Genomic DNA, 22,342 nt, shown 5'->3' with positions numbered 1-22,342 from the left:
CGACCAGCAGGTGTCCATACTTTTTCTCATGTAGTGTATTTAGCTCCAGTCACCTGAAGCACTTAAGACCCTGTTATGCAATTTATGTTGTCTAGTTTCGGAGTGATCCCCACCACCCCTCTGCCCATCCACACTCCACTGATGCCCAGCCAGAGTATCGAAGTTTCCCTGCCTCTCAACACCATTGGGCCAGTCATGAAGATGGACCCACTGAACAACCTACAGGTAAACTCCTACATGTATTTTCTGGTTACGTAATGCATGCTAGGCAAGAGCAGCCTACCTGGTCTACAAAAGATATCATGATTATTCACTCTCAGGGATTTTAATCCATTTTAATCCTTGAGTGCGCCGCCAAAGCGTTTTTTCGGATTACATTTACATTTATTTCAGAAAGTAGTCGTTCCCCTTGACTTATTCCACATTTTGTTGTGTTACAGCCTGAATTCAAAATGGATGACTTTTTTTTTTCACCCATCTACACACAATACACGATTTTTTAGCAAATGTATTTATATAAGGATTTACACCCGAGTCAATACTTTGTAGAAGTACCCTTGGCAGCGATACCAGCTGTGAGTCTTTCTGTGTAAGTCTCTAAGAGATTTCCACACCTGGATTGTGCAACATTTGCCCATTTATTCTTTTCAAAATGATTTAAGCTCTGTCAAGTTGGTTGTTGATAATTGCTAGACAACCATTTTCAAGTCTTTCCATATACTTTCAAGTAGATTAAAGTTAAAACTGTAACTCTGCCACTCAGGAACATTCACTGTTTTCTTTTTAAGCAACTCCAGAGTTTTAGGTTATTGTCCTGTTGAAAGGTGAATTCATCTCCCAGTGTCTGGTGGAAAGCAGACTGAACCAAATTTTCCTCTAGGATTTTGCCTGTGCTTAGCTTTATTCCGTACATTTTTTTTATCCTGAAAAACTCCCCAGTCCTTAACGATTACAAGCATACCCAAAACATGATGCAGCCACCACTAAGCTTGAAAATATGGAGAGTGGTACTCCATAATGTGTTGTGTTGGATTTGACCAAACATAACACTTTGTACTCAGGACAAAAAGTGAATTGCTTTGCCACATTTTCTTGCAGTATTATATTAGTGCCTTGTTGCAAGCAGGATGTTTTGGAATATTTTTTCTGTACAGGCTTCCTTCTTTTCACTCTGTCAATTAGGTTAGTATTATGGAGTTGATCCATCCTCAGTTTTCTCCTATCACAGACTCTAACTGTTTTAAAGTCACTATTGGCCTCAAGGTAAAATCCCTGAGCGGTTTTTACCTCTCCTGCAACTGAGTTAGCAAGGACACCTGTATCTTTGTAGTGACTGGGTGTATTGAACAATATCCTAAGTGTAATTAATATCTTCACCATGTGAAATGGAGCCACTCTATATTGTATCTGTGGCCCATGTGCACGGTTCTCCCCAAAGAAAGTAAGGGCGCTCTTTAAATATATATATATTTGTGAAACTTTATTTCTTATCATTTTAGGCCAAGCACCACACCATAATGGAGTATTTCTTGATCTAAATTGCAGGACATGGCAGTTAAAGGTGTTAAAAAAATGAATCCAAATAGTCCAAATTGGGTCACTGCCCCCTCCTGCATGTCATATTATTTTTGGCCAGACAGCATCAGATACATGGGCTATAGATACTAAGACAGAGGGGCGCTGTTTACCTCATTCGGATGCTTTCTCTGGTGAAATATATTCAGCCTCTTGCAATTTTAAGGAAAATTAAGAAACACTGATTGACACGTAAATCATTTTATACGTTTATTTTTAGTTTCATTAACATTTTGGAGGGAATCCTGGTTTCCCTTGGCATCCATGAATACACACCACTTTGTAGGTTGAATGTCATTACACTTATGGTGTTTGTAATACACTGAACAAAAATATAAATGCAACCGGTAACAATTTCAAAGATTTTACAGAGTTACATTTCATATAAGGAAATCAGTCAATTGAAATAAATGTATTAGTCCCTAATCTATGGATTTCACTTGACTGGGAATACAGATATGTAGCTGTTGGTCACAGATACCTTAAAAAAAAACGGAAGGGGCGTGGATCAGAAAACCAGTCAGTATCTGTTGTGCCCACCATTTGCCTCATGCGGCACAACACATCTCCTTCACATAGAGTAAATCAAGCTGTTGATTGTCGTCCTACTCCTCTTCAATGGCTGTGCAAAGTTGCTGGATATCAAATTGTATTTGTCACATGCGCCGAATACAACACCTTACCGTGAAATGCTTACTTACAAGCCCTTAACCAACAATGCAGTTTTAAGAAAGTATTTACTAAATAAACTAAAGTAAAAAGTCATTTTTTTTTTAAAGTAACAGAATAAATTAACAATAATAAGGCTATATACAGGGGGTACCGGTACCGAATCAATATGCGGGGGGTACAGTTTAGTCGAGGTAAATTGTAAATGTAGGATATTGGCGGGAACTGGAAAACGCTGTTATACACGTTGATCCAGAGAATTCCAAACATGCTCAATGGGTGACATGTCTGGTGTGTATACAGGCCATGGAAGAACTTTGACATTTTCAGCTACCACAAATTGTGTTCAGATCCTTGCAACATGGGTTGTGTGACAAAACTGCACATTTTAGAGTGGCCTTGTATTGTCCCCAGCACAAGGTGCACCTGTGTAATGATCATGCTTTTTAATCAGCTTCTTGATATGCCACACTGTGTCAGGTGGATGGATTATCTGGGCAAAGGAGAAATGCTCACTAACAGAGATGTAGAAAAATTTGTGCACAAAATAAGCTTCAAAATAAGCATATGGAACATTTCTGGGATCTTTTATTTCAGCTCATGGACAACACTTTACATGCTGAAATTAGATTTCAGTGTAGATGCCCCTTTCCATTCAAATGGCGGGTGCACAGTGTACTGTTCGGATGCTGGACTTATTTTTTAATAGACGAATGTGCGCAGGTATCTGACACTCAGATGAAAACATCATGACTGGTTGTGTTCAAGACACATTTAAAGGTAATACATTTTTACAGTTAAATGACATGTCTTTACTCTAAAGCCCATAAAAAGCACATGCACACATAAAAGGTGCGGTTAAAAAAATAGACACCCCCGAGTGTCACTGTATAATTATCACTCGGGATGGCACTTTCAAATGAATTTACTGCTGTATGCTAATACCCTTATATAAAATCCTGACCTTGAATGCAAACACTAACAAGACTTTTGGAATTGATTTATGTTTTATTTGAACAGGGAAATGTACCAAACCTAAGCTGAAGCATTTAATGCATTGAACCATCATAATTATATTGAAAAAAATCCTTCCTGCATCGATTAAGGTTCACAATGTTATTCTCCCCCTAAATTGGGTCTGTGCCCCACCTTGGCCACCCCATTCAAAATGTCGGCCCTGCCGGGTGTTTGGAGAATATCATGCGAGTCTTGCTTGTTGTTGAAAAAATCTTTGTCTAATCCGAGGTGAGTGATCGCTGTCCTGATATCCAGAAGCTCTTTTCTGCCGTAAGATACAGTTGCAGAAACATTATGTACAAAATAAGTTACAAATAACGCGAAAAAACCCCACATAATAGCACAATTGGTTGGGCGTCCGTAAAACTGCTGCCATTTCTTCCGGCACCTTCCGGGCTCGATTTCCCGATAACGATGGAACTTAGGCTTATGAATGTTTTTAACAATGCATCTTTCCTACCACGTTACTAACGAAGGTTCTGGGAAACACCTTGGCTACTAAAGATAGATTGTAAAAAGGTTCTAACGATGATCTTAACGCTACGAAGGTTCTGGGAAACGAGGCCCATGATCTTTGGTCTTTCTCATGTATTTTAATGTTCCTGTTGACGCAGTAATCAAAGCCTGTCAGGTTAAGCACCCTACTTTTTGCCTGAAGCTTGTTTAAAGAAGAAACTCCAGCAATGCCAGTGTGCCTGAGTTTCTTTTTCAAATATACTGTACCAGTCAAAAGTTTGGACACACCTACTCATTATTTGACTATTTTCTACATTGTAGAATCGTAGTGGAGACATCAAACTATGAAACCACACACATGGAATCATGCAGTAACCAAAAAAGTGTTAAACAAATCAAAATATATTTTATATTTGAGATTCTTCAAAGTAGCCACCCTTTGCCTTGATGGCAGGTTTGGATACTCTTGGCATTCTCTCAACCAGCTTCATGAGGTAGTCAACTGGAATACATGTCATTTAGCAGGTGTGTCTTGTTAAAAGTTAATTTGTGGAATTTCTTTCCTTTATGAGTTTGATCAGTTGTGTTGTGATAAGGTAGGGGTGGTATACAGAATATATCTCTATTTGGTAAAGGACCAAGTCCATATTATGGCAAGAACAGCTCAAATAAGCAAAGGGAAATGCAGTTCATCATTACTTTAAGTCATGAAGGTCAGTCAATTCGGACTTTTAAAGTTTCTTCAAGTGCAGTCGCAAAAACCATCAATCGTTATGATGAAACTGGCTCTCTTGAGGACCGCGAGAGGAAAGGAAGACCCAGAGTTACTTCATTAGAGTTACCAGCCTCAGAAATTGCTGCCCAAATAAATGCTTCACAGAGTTCAAGTAACAGACACATCTCAACATCAACTGTTCAGAGGAGACTGCGTGATTCAGGCCTTCATGGTCAAATTGCTGCAAATAAACCACTACTAAAGGACACCAATAATAATAAGAGACTTGGTTGGGCTAAGAAACACGAGCAATGGACATTAGTCCGGTGTAAATCTGTCCTTTGGTCTGATGAGTCCAAATTTTAGATTTTTGGTTCCAACCACCGTGTCTTTGTAAGATGCAGAGTAGGTGAACAGATGATCTCCACATGTGTGGTTCCCAACGTGAAGAATGGAGGAGGCGTGATTGTGTGGGTCTGCTTTTTTGGTGACACTGTCTGTGATTTATTTAGAATTCAAGGCACACTTAACCAGCATAGCTACCAAAGCATTCTGCAGCGATACGCCATCCCATCTGGTTTGCGCTTAGTGGGACTATCATTTGTCTTTCAACAGGACAATGACCCAACACACCTCCAGGCTGTGTAAGGGCTATTTGACCAAGAAAGAGAGTGATGGTGTGCTGCATCAAATGACCTGGCCTCCACAATCACCCGAAGTCAACCCAATTGAGATGGTTTGGGATGAGTTGGACCGCAGAGTGAAGGAAAAGCAGCCAACAAGTATTCAGCATATATGGGAACTCTGTCAAGACTGTTGGAAAAGCATTCCAGGTAAAGCTGGTTGAGAGAATGCCAAGAGTGTGCAAAGCTGTCAAGGCAAATGGTGTCTACTTTGAAGAATCTAGAATCTAAAATGTAAAATATATTTTGTTTTGTTTATCACTTTTTTGGTTACTACATGATTCCATATGTGTATTTTTATTTATAGTTTTGATGTTTTCACTATTCTACAATGTAGAAAATAGTAAAAATAAAGAAAGTCTTGAATGAGTGGTACTGTAGTTTTTTCCCTCCTGGAACAACGTACGGTGTGCAAACTCCTCTTTCAAGCCTGAGACCTATTACAATGGAAAACAAAAAAACAAGCTATATGCATTTTATAATAGAAATTAATTTCAAACTTCAAGATATCCTCAATGTATGGCATTTGTTTATATGCTTTTGAGCCTGTCTTTTTTACAGCCTCGTTGAAGTGTATGTAAAACTAGGTATTAAGTCCCCAGAGAAAGCAGGATTCTAAATGCTGTTTATCAAACTATAATCTACAGAATTGGGTGCTTCTGTCTTGCGTCAAACTCTCATTTCATAAGCTCACATTTTTATGGAGGTAAGGCAATTCACTGGAATAGCTTTCTGTAAATCCATTCTCAGAAATTGAATACATAGCCCTTTTTTAAAGCTCTGTATATTCTTTGGTAATATGCATAAGAGCACGTAGGCCTATATAATGGCAATATATAACAGCTACTCAGCTATCCTGGAAAGCAGCCCATCCATCAGCAGACTTTATTAGTTCCAGTCATCTCATTTTCACTGTTCAGTGGCTGAGAGAGATGCACTGGAAACCATTCAGCCAAAATAACACTACTTTACAGGGCTCTCCAGCTGAGACAGCTACTTTCTTTGTGCCTATATCCCAGGCTAGCCTCCATCCTATAATGATTCCTCCTTTTCTGTTCTTGCCTTCCCGGCATGGGTATTGTGTGTGTGTGTGTGTGTGTGTGTGTGTGTGTGTGTGTGTGTGTGTGTGTGTGTGCGCGGGAAAATATCTGTCTCTGAAGGCCCGGTGGTAAGCAGACCACCGTTAGAGTGTTTGAGCTCACCACACCACAGCTGTTCATCTGGGTTGGATCCACTCACTGCTCAAATGAACACTGCTCATATAGTATCTACTTACTCATAAATGCAGAATGATATTCAATAGTGAATATTCAACCTCTTGTGTCCTTTTTTTCAGAAGACTTGCTCATGGGGCTCCCGAGTGGCGCAGCATCTCAGTGCTAGAGGCGTCACTACAGACCCTGATTCGCTTCCAGGCTGTATCACAACCGGCCGTGATTGGGAGTCCCATAAAGGCGGTGCACAATTGGCACAGCGTCGTTAGGGTTTGGCCGGTAGGCCGTCATTGAAAATAAGAATTTGTTCTTAACTGACTTGCCTAGTTAAATAAATAAAAAATTTGGCGCCTGTAGTGACACATTTTGTCAATCACATGTGTCCTTAGGCCATTCTATAAGAAAACAGCAGATTGAGTAATTGATAATAATGACTATAAATATCTACCAATCCCACCATTCAACACTACTGACCCTGATTCACCTCAGTGTTCATTCTAATAATTACCTCAGAGACCCTAAGTTGTAATGAAGACTTCTAAGTACTAACAAAGATAATAGTTATTGGCAGCTTTGGTACTTAATCACAACACAGCCTAGGGATATTTACCATGTGATTCCGACACCTCTCCCACACTCCCCATTGTGATGCGTCTTGTGTTTTGATATACTTTATTAGGATGTCTATGACTCCGATCATGTGACACTAAACAAATCAAAAGGCCTCTGTAATGAGCTTGGGTGTTTTATCATGGGGATTTTTTTAAGCCCAGACAGGACGTCAGTTTGGTTCAGATGTGTAGGTGGAGACGATTGTCCTTTTGTGGATTAATTGATTTTCTGACGGAGCTCTAATTCCATGTTGTGTCACGATGCGAGTTGCGTTGTGAGCTAATGGGGGAAAGTTTTTTCACGGAATCGACAACTCCGTCATACTAGATGAGGTTTGTGTGTTTTGTATTTATGTCTCTCTCTCTGTTTGTGTGTCCTCGGTGCTTAGCATTGCGCAACTTTCACACAGTGTTCCTGTCAAGTACATCTGATAATGTCTATTCGTGAACAGACTAAGGACAGGACTGCCTGCCGGAGGGTCACTCCATGAAGCCAGAAATATTAATCAAGTTCAGAGAGAGCTCAGAGTGCCCTTGAGGGCTGTATACTGCATTAGTTGCAGAGTCCAACAGACCACACACTCAGCTTTAAGCCCTCGCCACCCACATTCACAAATAGACACCTCTCCAGTCTCACTTCTGTCTAGCCATGACAGACACTGCATGGGCATTTCAAGAGTACTTTTTCTTATTTAGAGCAATTCTATATTTACAGTTGTCTGCCTCATCTTTCTCATGCTCCTAAGTGCTCAGAAGTGTTTGAGGACTTATTGGAATTCTATATGTCCAAATCAGCCACCTCTAGTGCATGGCACTGACTGATGTCATATTAACGTTGTGTTGACGTTGTCTTTTGTCCACAGGTGGCTGTGAAGAACAACATTGATGTTTTCTACTTCAGCGGGCTTATCCCACTCAACATTTTCTTTGTGGAGGACGGTAAAATGGGTACGTGTGTCTGGAAGCAACACTCTCAAACACTCAATTTTCAGCTCATTACCATAGCAGTAGAGTCATTATCACCAAAGAGTTTGAAGAGTTTATTTTATACCAACACAAGGACCTTTGTAGATCCCCGCTAGGTTCAGGTTTCACTCTTATTTCCCCCCCCATCTTCATCTGCCTCAGAGCGACAGGTGTTCCTGGCAACCTGGAAAGACATCCCCAATGAGAACGAGCTGCAGTACCAGATCAAGGAGTGCCACTTAAACGCAGGTATGCTTCTTTACTTCTATGGATGAAAGCTATATGTACCTTTGAACACTAACTTATGTTTTATGCACCATATGAACAACAACAAAAAAAAATTCTGACCATGATATGTACTCTAAGAGCTGTCACTTTTTTTATCTGTGGGTTTTCCTCCTCCTACTGCTCAATGGTATAAAAACACTAATACAGATCTAGAATGAAAATGTATACTATGTTTGTGTTGGAGAGGGTTTTCTTTCACCCTCCTAACCCTGACTGTACTGAAACCCAGCCTATCGAGAAACACAAGGCTTTCGAGCAGTACGGCTCAAATGTCCATCATCGGAGCTGTTCACGCTATGCTTTAAAAATGTAACCTTGCGTGATTCAGTCTTAAAGTGTGAGGACCTGAGAGTCGATCCACAATGCTGCTAATATTTGTGGATGAAATACACACCCCATAGTCATTTACAGTAATCAGCCACAAACACAAATTATAAAAAGACAATTAAGTCTCATCACCAATCTAGCTTCCTGTATTCCTCTATCTTTTTTATGTCAGAGGACATTTGTTAGGTGATGTTGAAATTGCAGCTTAGTGTGGTTTTGAACACTTCATTGTGTTTAAGTTACCAAGAGTACAATGGGATAAGATCTTTGTCCTTTTTTTTAACTGCTTCGAGCACAAGTGAAGGACAGTGTCACTTCGAGTGTTTCCTATCGATTGAGTGCTGGTGATTCAGTGGAAGGAGATGTAATTTGATGAGGAGAAAGCATGCAGAGAAGGATGAAATGCATGAAGAGTGCTCTATGCATCTGTCTAGCTGTCAAAAGTTCAACTTATTTCAACTTTTGACGCATGTAAAATGGACAAATGACATCCATTAACCTATGAGGCCAATAGAAAAACCTTTTGCTCATGATATGCTCAGTCAGTTTTGGAAAGATATGACATCTCTGGGTGTGCTTGTGTTCGGTGACTTGTTGGTGTTTTTGTCATCCTAAAATATTATTTGGTAATATATCAGGCCTATTGTCCTCACGGAGCTCATGTCTGAATCACACTTACTACTACTATCCTCTCCTTTCATAGATATAACACGTTGAGCCAACTACAGGGCAGATAGAGGGCCGTCCTTGTTTTGGGAAAGTTATATTGGAGGGAAGTAGCTTTAGTTATTGTTTAGTCTATATGCAGGGTTTGATTTACCAACCTGGACAGGTGGTACCGCAGGTGACCTTCTGAAACCATCAAACCACAACGTCATCAAATCCTTTCCTAACTTGTGTTCACCAGACTGAAGCCAGTTAAGCACTGGAAGCTGAGGGCATTGGTTTAAAAGAGATGCTACAGATTGACTGGAGGACTTGATAAGATGACTAGGGGTTTAAAGTGGTAACATTTAAATGGTGGAATTGGCCTTTTCCTCTAACCCTCTGGCTTTGTTGCAGTGACCACAACATCACAGATTTAGGTTCCAGCGTTACACACCTGCCTGCAATTCATGTGCAGATGTCTTCCCACACCCACCTACAGGAACACACATGCACATACACAGTACAGATGCATACACACGACGCTGTCATAGTCCATGTGGGGTCAAAGGACATTAGGAGGGCTAGCTCGGGAACAGCTGAAAATGAGTTTTTAAAGAACTGATTTTAGCTCTGGAAGATTCCAAAAAGCGGCCAATTATTTCAGGCCCGGTACCATCGCTGGGCCACGGCTGTGAAAATTCATCAGGCTACTAGCATTACACACCTGGCTAGAAGACTACTGTAGCTCTGTTGGCATACATTTTATATATAACTTTTACACATTTTGGAAACAGAAGATGCTCTACAGGATTGATGGAGTCCATCCAGATCTTCTTTGCTCCTGATCCATGTCCACGCATTTCGAGGTTGTGTTGAGACAATGATTTATCAGTGATTCACAAAATCCCTACCATTGTCGAGGAGTTGTGATAGTGCTGCTGCAAATGTACAGTACCAGTCAAAAGTTTGGACATACAGTTGAAGTCGAAGTTTACATACTCCTTAGCCAAATACATTTAAACTCCGTTTTTCATAATTCCTGACATTTAATCCTAGTAAAAATGCCCTGTCTTAGGTCAGTTAGGATCACCATTTTATTTTAAGAATGTGAGATGTCAGAATAATAGTAGAGAGAAGGATTTATTTCATATTTTATTTCTTTCACATTCCCAGTTGGTCAGACGTTTACATACACTCAATTAGTATTTGGTAGAATTGCCTTTAATTTGTTTAATGGCACAGTCAATTTAGTTCATGTAAACATCTGACCCACTGGAATTGTGATACAGTGAATTAATCTATTTTATTTATTTTTTATTTATTTCATTTTTATTTAACCAGGTAGGCCAGTTGAGAACAAGTTCTCATTTACAACTGCGACCTGGCCAAGATAAAGCAAAGCAGTGTGACAAAAAACAACATAGAGTTACACATGGGATAAACAAAAGTACAGTCAATAACACTATAGAAAAGTATATATACAGTGTGTGCAAATGGAGTAAGGAGGTAAGGCAATAAATAGGCCATAGTAGCGAAGTAATTACAGTTTAGCAAATTAACATTGGAGTGATAGATGTGAAATAAAATAAATAAATAATCTGTCTGTAAACATTTGTTGGAAAAATTACTTGTGTCATGCACAAAATAGAAGTCCTAACCGACTTTCCAAAACTATAGTTTGGTAACAAGACATTTGTGGAGTGGTTGAAAAACAAGTTTTAATGACTCCAACCTAGGTGTATGTAAACTTCTGACTTCAACTGTACCTACTCATTCAAGGGTTTTTCTTTATTTTCACTATTTTCTACATTGTAAAATAACACATATGGAATCATAGTAACCAAAAAAGTGTTAAACAAATCAAAATATATTTTAGATTCTTCAAAGTAGCCACCCTTTGCCTTGATGACAGCGTTGCACACTCTTGGGCTTCTCTCAACCAGCTTCTGCTTTTCCAACAGTCTTGAAGGAGTTCCAACATATGCTGAGCACATATGTTGGCTGCTTTTCCTTCAATCTGCAGTCCTACTCATCCCAAAACCATCTCAATTGGGTTGAGGTTGGGTGATTGTGGAGGCCAGGTCATCTGATGCAGCACCCCATCACTCTTCTTCTTGGTCAAATAGCCCTTACACAGCCTGGAGGTGTGTTGGGTCATTGTCCTGTTGAAAAACAAATGATAGTCCCACTAAGCGCAAACCAGATGGGATGGCGTATTGCTGCAGAATGCTGTGGTAGCTATGCTGTTTAAGTGTGCCTTGAATTCTAAATAAATCACTGACAGTGTCACCAGCAAAGCACCATCACACCACCTCCTCCATGCTTCACGGTGGGAACCACACATGCAGAGATAATCCGTTCACCTACTCTGCGTCTCACAAAGACACGATGGTTGGAACCAAAAATCTCAAATCTGGACTCGCCAGATCAGACAGATTTCCACTGATCTAATGTCCATTGCTCGTGTTTCTTGGCCCAAGCAAGTCTCTTCGTCTTATTGGTATCCTTTAGTAGTGGGTTCTTTGCAGCAATTCTACCATGAAGGCCTGATTCACGCAGTCTTCTCTGAACAGTTGATGTTGAGATGTGTCTTTTACTTGAACTCAGTGAAGCATTTATTTGGGCTGCAATCTAAGGTGCAGTAAACTCTAATGAACGTATCCTCTGCAGCAGAGTTAACTCTGGGTCTTCCTTTCCTGTGGCGGCCTCATGAGAGCCAGTTTCATCATAGTGCTTAATGGTTTTTGCGACTGCACTTGAAGTAACTTTCAAAGATCTTGAAGTAATGATGGACTGTTGTTTCTCTTTGCTTATTTGAGCTGTTCTTGCCATAATATGGACTTGGTATTTTCCCAAATAGGGCTATCTTCTGTATACCTCCCCTACCTTGTCACAGCACAACTGATTGGCTCAAACGCATTAAGAAGGAAAGAAATTCCACAAATTAACTTTTAAGAAGGCACACCTGTTAATTGAAATGCATTCCAGGTGACTATCTCATGAAGCTGGTTGAGAGAATGCCAAGAGTGTGCAAAGCTGTTTTCAAGGCAAATGGTGGCTACTTTGAAGAATCTCAAATATTAAATATTTCTTGATTTGTTTAACACTTTTTTGCTTACTACATGATTCCATATGTGTGATTTCATAGTTTTGATGTCTTCACTATTATTCTACAATGTAGAAAATAGTTAAAAAAATTAAAAATAAGAAACACCCCTGAATGAGTAGGTGTCCAAACATTTGACTGGAACTGTATATATATATATCTGGTTAAAGATTGACGTTTGACGTCTGTTCGTGTACTCAATTACTCATGCCCATCCCTATGAAGCTCGCGGCCAAACTCCCACACTGTTTTGGGCTCTAGCAGCGTGAAGCAGACACTGTGTGGGAGTGAAGACTTGCATCTCGCTCATCGCAATATCTGCGGTGCTGCTCAAGGCAACGTCATTTCGCTGAGTCTACTTTTAATTGAAAATTATGACATTGTTGATTTTAGATGGTTTTTTCATTTATTAGGCTATTTTCCTCTGTTCAGTGTCTGTTCTTTTGTCTATCTTAATCTTTTCTTTTTATTGGCCAGTCTGAGATATGGATTTTTCTTTGAAACGCTGCCTAGAAGGCCAGCATCCCAGAGTCGCCTCTTCACTGTTAACGTTGAGACTGGTGTTTTGCGGGTACTATTTAATGAAGCTGCCAGTTGAGGACTTGTGAGGCGTCTGTTTCTCAAACTAAAGACACTAATGTACTTGTCCTCTTGCTCAGTTGTGCACCGGGGCCTCCCACTCCTCTTTCTATTCAGGTTAGAGCCAGTTTGTGCTGTTCTGAGAAGGGAGAAGTACACAGCGTTGTACGAGATCTTCAGGTTCTTGGCAATTTCTCGCATGGAATAGCCTTCATTTTTGAGAACAAGAATAGACTGATGAGTTTCAGAAGAAAGTTCTTTGTTTCTGGCCATTTTGAGCCATCGAACCCACAAATGCTGATGCTCCAGATACTCAACTAGTCTAAAGAAGGTCAGTTTTATTGCTTCTTTAATCAGCACAACCGTTTTCAGCTGTGCTAACATAGTTGCAAAAGGGTTTTCTAATGATCAATTAGCCTTTTCAAATTATAAACTTGAATAACAAACACAACATGCCATTGGAACACAGGAGTGATGGTTGCTGATAATGGGCCTCTGTATGCCTATGTAGATATTCCATTAAAAATCAGCAGTTTCCAGCTACAATAGTCATTTACAACATTGACAACGTCTACACTGTATTTCTAATCAATTTGATGTTATTTTAATGGGACAAAAAATATGCTTTTCTTTCAAAAACAAGGACATTTCTAAGTGACCCCAATCTTTTGAACGGTAGTGTACATTTTTGGAAGATGATATCTCTGGAAGATGTGTATTTATGGTAATGAAAATGTATTTTCTTTTGCTGCCTACATTTTCCCTCAGTCAAATATGGAGATTCTTATTATGTTACCACCTCTGTTTTTAGATGCTTTCTTTGTAGCGTGACAAGCAGTACTCCAGTAGCCTAATTTAAAACAAGGCTCTTCAACCTTCCCAAGTTCTCTCACGTCACCCCGCTCCTCCGCTCTCTCCACTGGCTTCCAGTTGAAGCTCGCATCCGCTACAAGACCATGGTGCTTGCCTACGGAGCTGTGAGGGGAACGGCACCTCAGTACCTTCAGGCTCTGATCAGGCCCTACACCCAAACAAGGGCACTGCGTTCATCCACCTCTGGCCTGCTCGCCTCCCTACCACTGAGGAAGTACAGTTCCCGCTCAGCCCAGTCAAAACTGTTCGCTGCTCTGGCACCCCAATGGTGGAACAAACTCCCTCACGACGCCAGGACAGCGGAGTCAATCACCACCTTCCGGAGACACCTGAAACCCCACCTCTTTAAGGAATACCTAGGATAGGATAAAGTAATCCTTCTGACCCCCCCCCCCCCCCCCCCCCCCCTTAAAAGATTTAGATGCACTATTGTAAAGTGGTTGTTCCACTGGATGTCATAAGGTGAATGCACCAATTTGTAAGTCGCTCTGGATAAGAGCGTCTGCTAAATGACTTAAATGTAAATGACTTAAATGCTCTTTCCACAGCCACAGTAGAGCCATGAGTCATGCAAGCGAGAATAATAGCATAGCAAATACAAAATGTTTGCCACCAAGTAGGCAACATACTAGCTAGCTAATTAAAGTAATATTTCAACACATTAAATGGTCTTGAATCATACTTTTCATTTTAATGGATATAACCTTTTCCCAGTAATCAATGTTTGTTTCCCTTGTTCATCTGAAGACATAGAATGTCATTGTGATAAAGTGGTTGGATGGTTTCAAAGGCTGTTATTAAAACACAACTGACATCCTTTCTGCCCTGAAAAAGACAAAACGACAATTCACATTTTGCCCTGAAAATTACAAGGCACTGATTGGCCACACAAAAATACAAACACCACTTAAGTTGCGTCTCACATTCAAACAAAGTAGGGTAACAAAAAGCAGCCATTTGCCATCTATGACTGACAAGTGTTGCTCAAAGGTAAATGGTTAGAGCAGACTAGTCATACAGGAAGCTGTTCCACTGCGCTGTAGGAGAGATGAAATTCATTCCCCCACTGTCACTTGTCCTGCTTCTTTCTTTTTTGACACTTCTCTTTCTCCTTCTCTCCATCCACCACCTACCTCTCAGGACTCCTTTCAAGGCATTTCGCCTCCCCCCTGTTTCCCTGAAGGAGACTTCACACAAGCTCTTTAATGATAACCCACACCATGCCTGGTTGCCCCAGACAACAGAGTGACTGAGGGCTGAGAGCAGTGGCACTGACGAGTGCTCAGGACAGGACCTGCAATGGGACATGGGCCTCAGGGTCAGACTTTATGGTAGTGGTAGATTGTCCATTGACCTATGGTTTTAAGCCCATTAGACATAGTGTCTATAGTGACATCCCCACCTCTAGATGTGAGATCTGGAAGTTGTAGTAGCTACTCCCTGTAGTTACAGTCCACATAAGAGTGCAGCTTACAGGCTAGGTTACATCCATGACGTTCAATGTATTGCTTCAACGTTCACAGCACTGGTAGAAGTTACCCTAGCTCTGTTCCCCTTACTCAAAGTTTGACTTGGATCAGGACACATTTTTTTTCTTCACTTAGAGGCACAAAGGAGGGACTAAGCTCCAGCAGTTGTTTCAAGAAGCTAATGTAAATATATTAGCTGAGCTGCTCCCCACTGCCAGTAGTTAGCCAGGCTCACAGAGAAACCATTAGAGTTGCCTTAAGGGTACAGATTGACTGGGACAGAGGAATAGGCAGCTGACGTAGGTCATGGAAATGGAATGATTTGTCAGGCAATGTGTGTAGTCTAATATGACTCAGAAAGCAGCTAATGGCCTAGTTGTTTGGTTTTTCACATACTGTTATTATTATGAATTTCGTCTTACATGAAATCAATCTCCTTCTCTCTTGTTGTATTGAGTCCCTCAGTCCTTTTTTTAGATGACGCTGCAAACCAACAATGGAAACTGTAGAAACCACTGCATATATAGCCCAATACCTAGTAATAAAGCAAAAACCTCATGTTCCTAGACTAAAGAATGCAGTTCCCAAAAATGAAGCTACTACTGTACAATACAATGCCTTAGTCTATAGATAACTCCCTTCTCAGATGTGTATGTCCGAATGAGTACTGTCAGTAAACATTTTTTTAATTGCAACTGCTGAACTGCACTACAATGGAGAATGCACTTATCCAATGTGCACTTATCAGTAGTCGACCGTAGAATAGCCTACAGCCCATGAGGCTGAGCTTTGCCTGTGTAGCGCTGATCTCCCCATAATGTAGGGTTGGAAAATTCCTGAGATCTTCCCAAAATTCCCCTTTTAAGTATTCCCTCGCAGCCTATTCCCTCATGACTCCAGAAGTCCTGAAAAAACGGAGAATTTATATCCACACTTCTAGTATATACCTGACTCATATGTAATGTGACCTTGCAGACACTGTGTCGGGGAAGCTGCAGAACGACAACATTTACACCATCGCCAAGAGGAACGTGGAGGGCCAGGACATGCTCTACCAGTCACTCAAGCTCACCAATGGCATCTGGATCCTGGCTGAGCTCCGCATCCAACCCGGCAACCCCAACTACACGGTAAAACACCCGCCTAACCTCAACTCTCCTAATTCTGAACTCAGAAGTCACTCATTGTTTTTGTCAGTAGAAGTCTGAAGTGCCAAGCAGAAGGCTCTTTATATTTCCACTCACTAGAGTACCAGGCAAATTAACACTTTTGTGTTTTGTAAACGCTGTAGTCATTGCGTGACCTTCATGAGTAGACTTAGTCTTTAGTGGAATGTTTGAACCCAGGAAATAATTGATAGCCCTTCTCACTGAGACAGCACCTTCGCTACACTCCCCTATAATGAAGTGCATGTTACATCCAGGAAGTGTTACCTAGAGATGGTTTATGGAAGTAATACAAGTTATCAACCTTCTTTGTTTTACACACACCCAGCTATATCCTGTTCCCTTATCATACGTTTGAAGGAACCTGTTCATCATTGAGGACTCATTGGGAATGACATGTCCTCTGGCAGAGTAATGGGTGACCTTGGCAGCAGACGTGCTGCTTGGTTAACTTTTGCTCCTCTAGATTGGCTATGAACAAGGTCAAAAGACCCATATAGCACTGCAAAATAGCTCCTAAATACAGGCAAGGGCAGGTCTAGGGCTGTTGTGTTGAATGTATTACCGCCACACTGGCGGTCACGAGTCATGAAGGCAGTAAAATTCCAGGTCACCATTTAGTCACGGTAAATGGTGACGGTGATGACCTCTACTAAAAATAGGAGGACCAGCTTTCTATTGGCTAGGCCTACTATATTTATTTCTCAACTTTCCTAATATTAAGCACATTGTTTATATTTACAACAAGAGAATATAGCCTACCTGGCTGGCATGAAAATAAACCACGGAGAAAAGCATCCTCCATTCGCTATTTAAGTGCATAGATGACATTTTTTCCCGCTGACCCTGTTTCGATACAGGTGCATAATAATGGTCCATTCGAAATCAAAACAAATTTCACACATGCTATTTAGGATATGTAAAGACAAGATTAAAGCAGGAATAGTCTGATGGGTGACAATATTAGCCTATGACTTGTGAATTATATATTATCACTTGTGAATGATGCCCAGCATAAGAAAAAATGATTTTTTTTGTGCGACTTTTTCGAGTCATAGTCATACTAGAGGTCGACCGATTATGATTTTTCAACGCCGATACCGATTATTGGAGGACAAAAAAAGCCGATACCGATTAATTGGACGTTTTTGTATATTTTTTTGTATATTTAAAAATATATATATATTTATTTATTTGTAATAATGACAATTACAACAATACTGAATGAAACACTTTTATTTTAACTTAATATAATACATCAATAAAATCAATTTAGCCTCAAATAAATATTGAAACATGTTCAATTTGGTTTAAATAATGCAAAAACAAAGTGTTGGAGAAGAAAGTAAAAGTGCAATATGTGTCATGTAAAAAGCTAACGTTTAAGTGCTTTGCTCAGAACATGAGAACATATGAAAGCTGGTGGTTCCTTTTAACATGAGTCTTCAATATTCCCAGGTAAGAAGTTTTGGGTTGAGGTTATTATTGGAATTATAGGACTATTTCTCTCTATACCATTTGTATTTCATATACCTTTGACTATTGGATGTTCTTATAGGCACTTTAGTATTGCCAGTGTAACAGTATAGCTTCCGTCCCTCTCCTCGCCCCTACCTGGGCTTGAACCAGGAACACATCGACAACAGCCACCCTCGAAGCATCGTTACCCATCGCTCCACAAAAGCCGCGGCCCTTGCAGAGCAAGGGGAACAACTACTCCAAGTCTCAGAGCGAGTGACGTTTGAAACGCTATTAACGCGCACCCCGCTAACTAGCTAGCCATTTCACATCGGTTACACCAGCCTAATCTCGGGAGTTGATAGGCTTGAAGTCATAAACAGCGCAATGCTTGAAGCATTGCTAAGAGCTGCTGGCAAACACACGAAAGTGCTGTTTGAATGAATGCTTACGAGCCTGCTGCTGCCTTCCACCGCTCAGTCAGACTGCTCTATGAAATATCAAATCATAGACTTAATTATAACATATTAACACACAGAAATACGAGCCTTAGGTCATTAATATGGTCAAATCCGGAAACTATCATTTCGAAAACAAAAGGTTTATTCTTTCAGTGAAATACGGAACCGTTCCGTATTTTATCTAACTGGTGGCATCCATAAGTCTAAATATTCCTGTTACATTGCATAACCTTCAATGTTATTTCATAATTACGTAAAATTCTGCCAAATTAGTTTGCAACGAGCCAGGCGGCCCAAACTGTTGCATATACCCTGACTCTGCGTGCAATGAACGCAATGACACAATTTCCCTCGTTTAATATTGCCTGCTAACATTAATTTCTTTTAACTAAATATGCAGGTTTCAAAATATATACTTCAGTGTATTGATTTTAAGAAAGGCATTGATGTTTATGGTTAGGTACATTCGTGCAACGATTATGCTTTTTTCGCAAATGCGCTTTTGTTAAATCATCCCCCGTTTGGCGAAGTTGGCTGTCTTTGTTAGGAAGAAATTGTCTTCACAGTTCGCAACGAGCCAGGCGGCCCAAACTGGCTGCTATACCCTGACTCTGTTGCACAGAACGCAAGAGAAGTGACACAATTTCCCTAGTTAAAAGAAATTCATGTTAGCAGGCAATATTAACTAAATATGCAGGTTTAAAAATATATACTTGTGTATTGATTTTAAGAAAGGCGTTGATGTTTATGGTTAGGTACACATTGGTGCAACGACAGTGCTTTTTTCGCGAATGCGCTTGTTAAATCACTCGTTTGGCAAAGTAGGCTATGATTCAATGATAAATTAACAGGCACCGCATCGAGGACAAGCTAGATAAACTTGTAATATCATCAACCATGTGTAGTTAACTAGTGATTATGTTAAGATTGATTGTTTTTTATAAGATATGTGTAATGCTAGCTAGCACCTTACCTTGGCTCCTTGCTGCACTCGCATAACAGGTAGTCAAGCCTGCCACGCAGGCTCCTCGTGGAGTGCAATGTAGTCGGCCATGATCGGTGTCCAAAAATGCAGATTACCGATTATGAAAACTTAAAATCGGCCATTCCGATTAATCGGTCAACCTCTAAGTCATACATCTCATATAGCCTAGCCCATAGGCCTATATGTTTCAGTAAGGTTTGTATCACAACTAAAGTGCTTAAAATTAAGCACATTAATCAGCTTTACAAGGGGTGTAGAGCTGGCATACTAACTGGCATACATAAGCAGCGCCTGAGTTTCAAGTTTGGGGAAGATAACTTTCCCCATAAAAATGCACCTTTATAATAAAAGCATTACATGCATAATTGAATTTGCAGTCACTTTTGATAATGGTGTTTTCCACTATTGGAGCATTTGCACTGATAGCCTACTACCATGTGCGCATTGCTGTGCGTATAATTGTTCCTTTGGTGTCCACATCACCATCAAACTATCATGGTTCAAACACACCAAGACAGTTGTGAACAGGGCACGACCATGCCTATTCCCCCTCAGGAGACTGAAAAGATTGGGCATGGGTCCTCAGATCCTCAAAAATGTTGGCAGCTGCACCATCGAGCGCATCCTGACTGGTTGCATCACTGCCTGGTATGGCAACTGCTCGGCCTCCGACCGCAAGGCATTACAGAGGGTAGTGCGTACGGCCCAGTACATCACTGGGACCAACTTCCTGCCATCCAGGACCTCTATACCAGGCAGTGTCAGAGGAAGGCTCTAAAAATAAGCGGCAAGTCTAGGTCAAAAAGACTTCTTAACAGCTTCTACCCCCAAGCCATAACACTCCTGAACAGCTGATCAAATGGCTACCCAGACTATTTGCATTTCCCCCCCCACCCCCATTTTTAAGCTGCTGCTACTCTGTTTATTATCCATGCCTAATCACTTTACCTCTACCTACATGTACATATTACCTCGACTAACCGGTGCCCCCTCACATTGACTCTGTACCGGTACCCCCTGTATATAGCCTCGCTACTGTTATTTTATTGTTGCTCCTTAATTATTTGTTATTTTTCTATTAGTTTTTATTTTTATTTATGTATTTTTTTACTTCTGTTTATTTTATATGTTTCGCACTATGTTTGGTATATTTATTTCTCGCACAACATAGAATAGGTCAAGCTTTGTATTATGGGGGATAGTAGATTGACATAGGCTAGTGCTTTTGCTGTTTGTTAGGCCTACTCATCTTGTTGGCTGACGAAAAGCAAATGTGAACATTTCTTCCAATATCTTCAATATGCACCTTGGAGTTGGGTATGGATGCACGAAGTTGCGTCCCCAATGTGTCTATCTTCACTTGTAGCCTGTGAGAAAGACCCCTCTCACGTGATGGAGCGCACAGCGCTCAGGCATAAGGGCACAACGGCCACGCAAAAGGCTTTTTTTAGGGTGCATTATGGCCACACAAAGGGATTCCGGCGTGAAATTCTTGGCATGATCAAGTGCTTGTCAAATTGTGAATGAGTTACTGATGTAGCGTGTACAGCCTGCGCAAAAAACCCCAGATGTTTTCAAATCGGCATCATGCAGCCTTATAATGTATTAAAAATCAAAACATATAGCCCAACGTTTGTAGAACAACTAAAGTTATATTATTAACTCTAAATTAAGCATATAGGAATACCTATTTCTTTGTTAACCGCTCAACACAGAATAGCCGCATGTGCGCACTCCCTCAAATCGTTTAGAGAAAATATAATTTCAATTTTATTCAGCTTTGTTCATTTGTATTAATCAAATCAAGGTTTATTTGTCACGTGTGCTGAATACAACAGGTGATACAGTGAAATGCTTACTTACAGGCTCTAATCAATAGTGCAAAAAAGGTATTAGGTGAACGATAGGTAAGTAAAGAAATAAAAACAACAGTAAAAAAACAGTGAAAAATAACAGTAGCGAGGCTATAAAAGTAGCGAGGATACATACAGACACAGGTTAGTCAGGCTGATTGAGGTAGTATGTACATGTAGATATGGTTAAAGTGGCTATGCATATATGACAGAGAGTAGCAGTAGCGTAAAAGAGGGGTTGGCGGGTGGCGGGAAACAATGCAGATAGCCCGGTTAACCAATGTGCGGGTGCACTGGTTGGTCGGACCAATTGAGGTAGTATGTACATGAATGTATAGTTAGAGTGACTATGCATATATGATAAACACAATGCAAATAGTCCGGGTAGCCATTTGATTACCTGTTCAGGAATCTTATGGCTTGGGGGTAAAAACTGTTGAGAAGCCTTTTTGTCCTAGACTTGGCACTCCGGTACCGCTTGCCGTGCGGTAGTAGAGAGAACAGTCTATGACTGGGGTGGCTGGAGTCTTTGACAATTTTTAGGGCCTTCCTCTGACACCGCCTGGTGTAGAGGTCCTGGATGGCAGGCAGCTTACCCCCAGTGATGAACTGGGCCGTACGCACTACCCTCTGAAGTGCCTTGCGGTCGGAGGCCGAGCAATTTCCGTACCAATCAGTGATGCAACCAGTCAGGATGCTCTCGATGTTGCAGCTGTAGATCCTTTTGAGGATCTCAGGACCCATGCCAACTCTTTTAGTTTCCTGAGGGGGAATAGGCTTTGTCGTGCTCTCTTCATGACTGTCTTGGTGTGTTTTAACAATTCTAATTTGTTGGTGATGTGGACACCAAGGAACTTGAAGCTCTCAACCTACTCCACTACAGCCCCATCGATGATAATGGGGGCATGTTCGGTCCTCCTTTTCCTGTAGTCCACAATCATCTCCTTAGTCTTGGTTACGTTGAGGGATAGGTTGTTATTCTGGCGCCACCCGGCCAGGTCTCTGACCTCCTCCCTATCGGCTGTCTCGTCGTTGTTGGTGATCAGGCCTACCACTGTTGTGTCGTCTGCAAACTTAATTATGGTGTTGGAGTCGTGCCTGGCCATGCAGTCGTGGGTGAACAAGGAGTACAGGAGGGTACTGAGCACGCACCCCTGAGGGGCTCCAGTGTTGAGGATTCAGCGTGGCAGATGTGTTGCTACCTACCCTCACCACCTGGCGGC

General features: G+C 40.9%; 1 protein-coding gene across 2 annotated transcripts in view; it reads left to right on the top strand.

Moving 5' to 3' along the window:
* Positions 1 to 22,342, top strand: part of LOC120030785 (AP-2 complex subunit beta) — a 69,371-nt gene that overhangs the window by 38,432 nt on the left and 8,597 nt on the right. For both annotated transcript variants that reach the window (XM_038976230.1, XM_038976222.1), the window contains 4 exons: positions 96 to 225; positions 7,804 to 7,888; positions 8,069 to 8,155; positions 16,172 to 16,326. In XM_038976230.1, the coding sequence (XP_038832158.1) occupies positions 96 to 225; positions 7,804 to 7,888; positions 8,069 to 8,155; positions 16,172 to 16,326 (457 nt within the window). The remainder of the gene's footprint in view (positions 1 to 95; positions 226 to 7,803; positions 7,889 to 8,068; positions 8,156 to 16,171; positions 16,327 to 22,342) is intronic.

This window comes from Salvelinus namaycush, chromosome 3 (genome assembly GCF_016432855.1).
Source record: "Salvelinus namaycush isolate Seneca chromosome 3, SaNama_1.0, whole genome shotgun sequence".
Taxonomy (NCBI): domain Eukaryota; kingdom Metazoa; phylum Chordata; class Actinopteri; order Salmoniformes; family Salmonidae; genus Salvelinus; species Salvelinus namaycush.
Note: the sequence above shows the minus strand (reverse complement) of the source record. Positions and strands in the feature narration are given on the sequence as shown.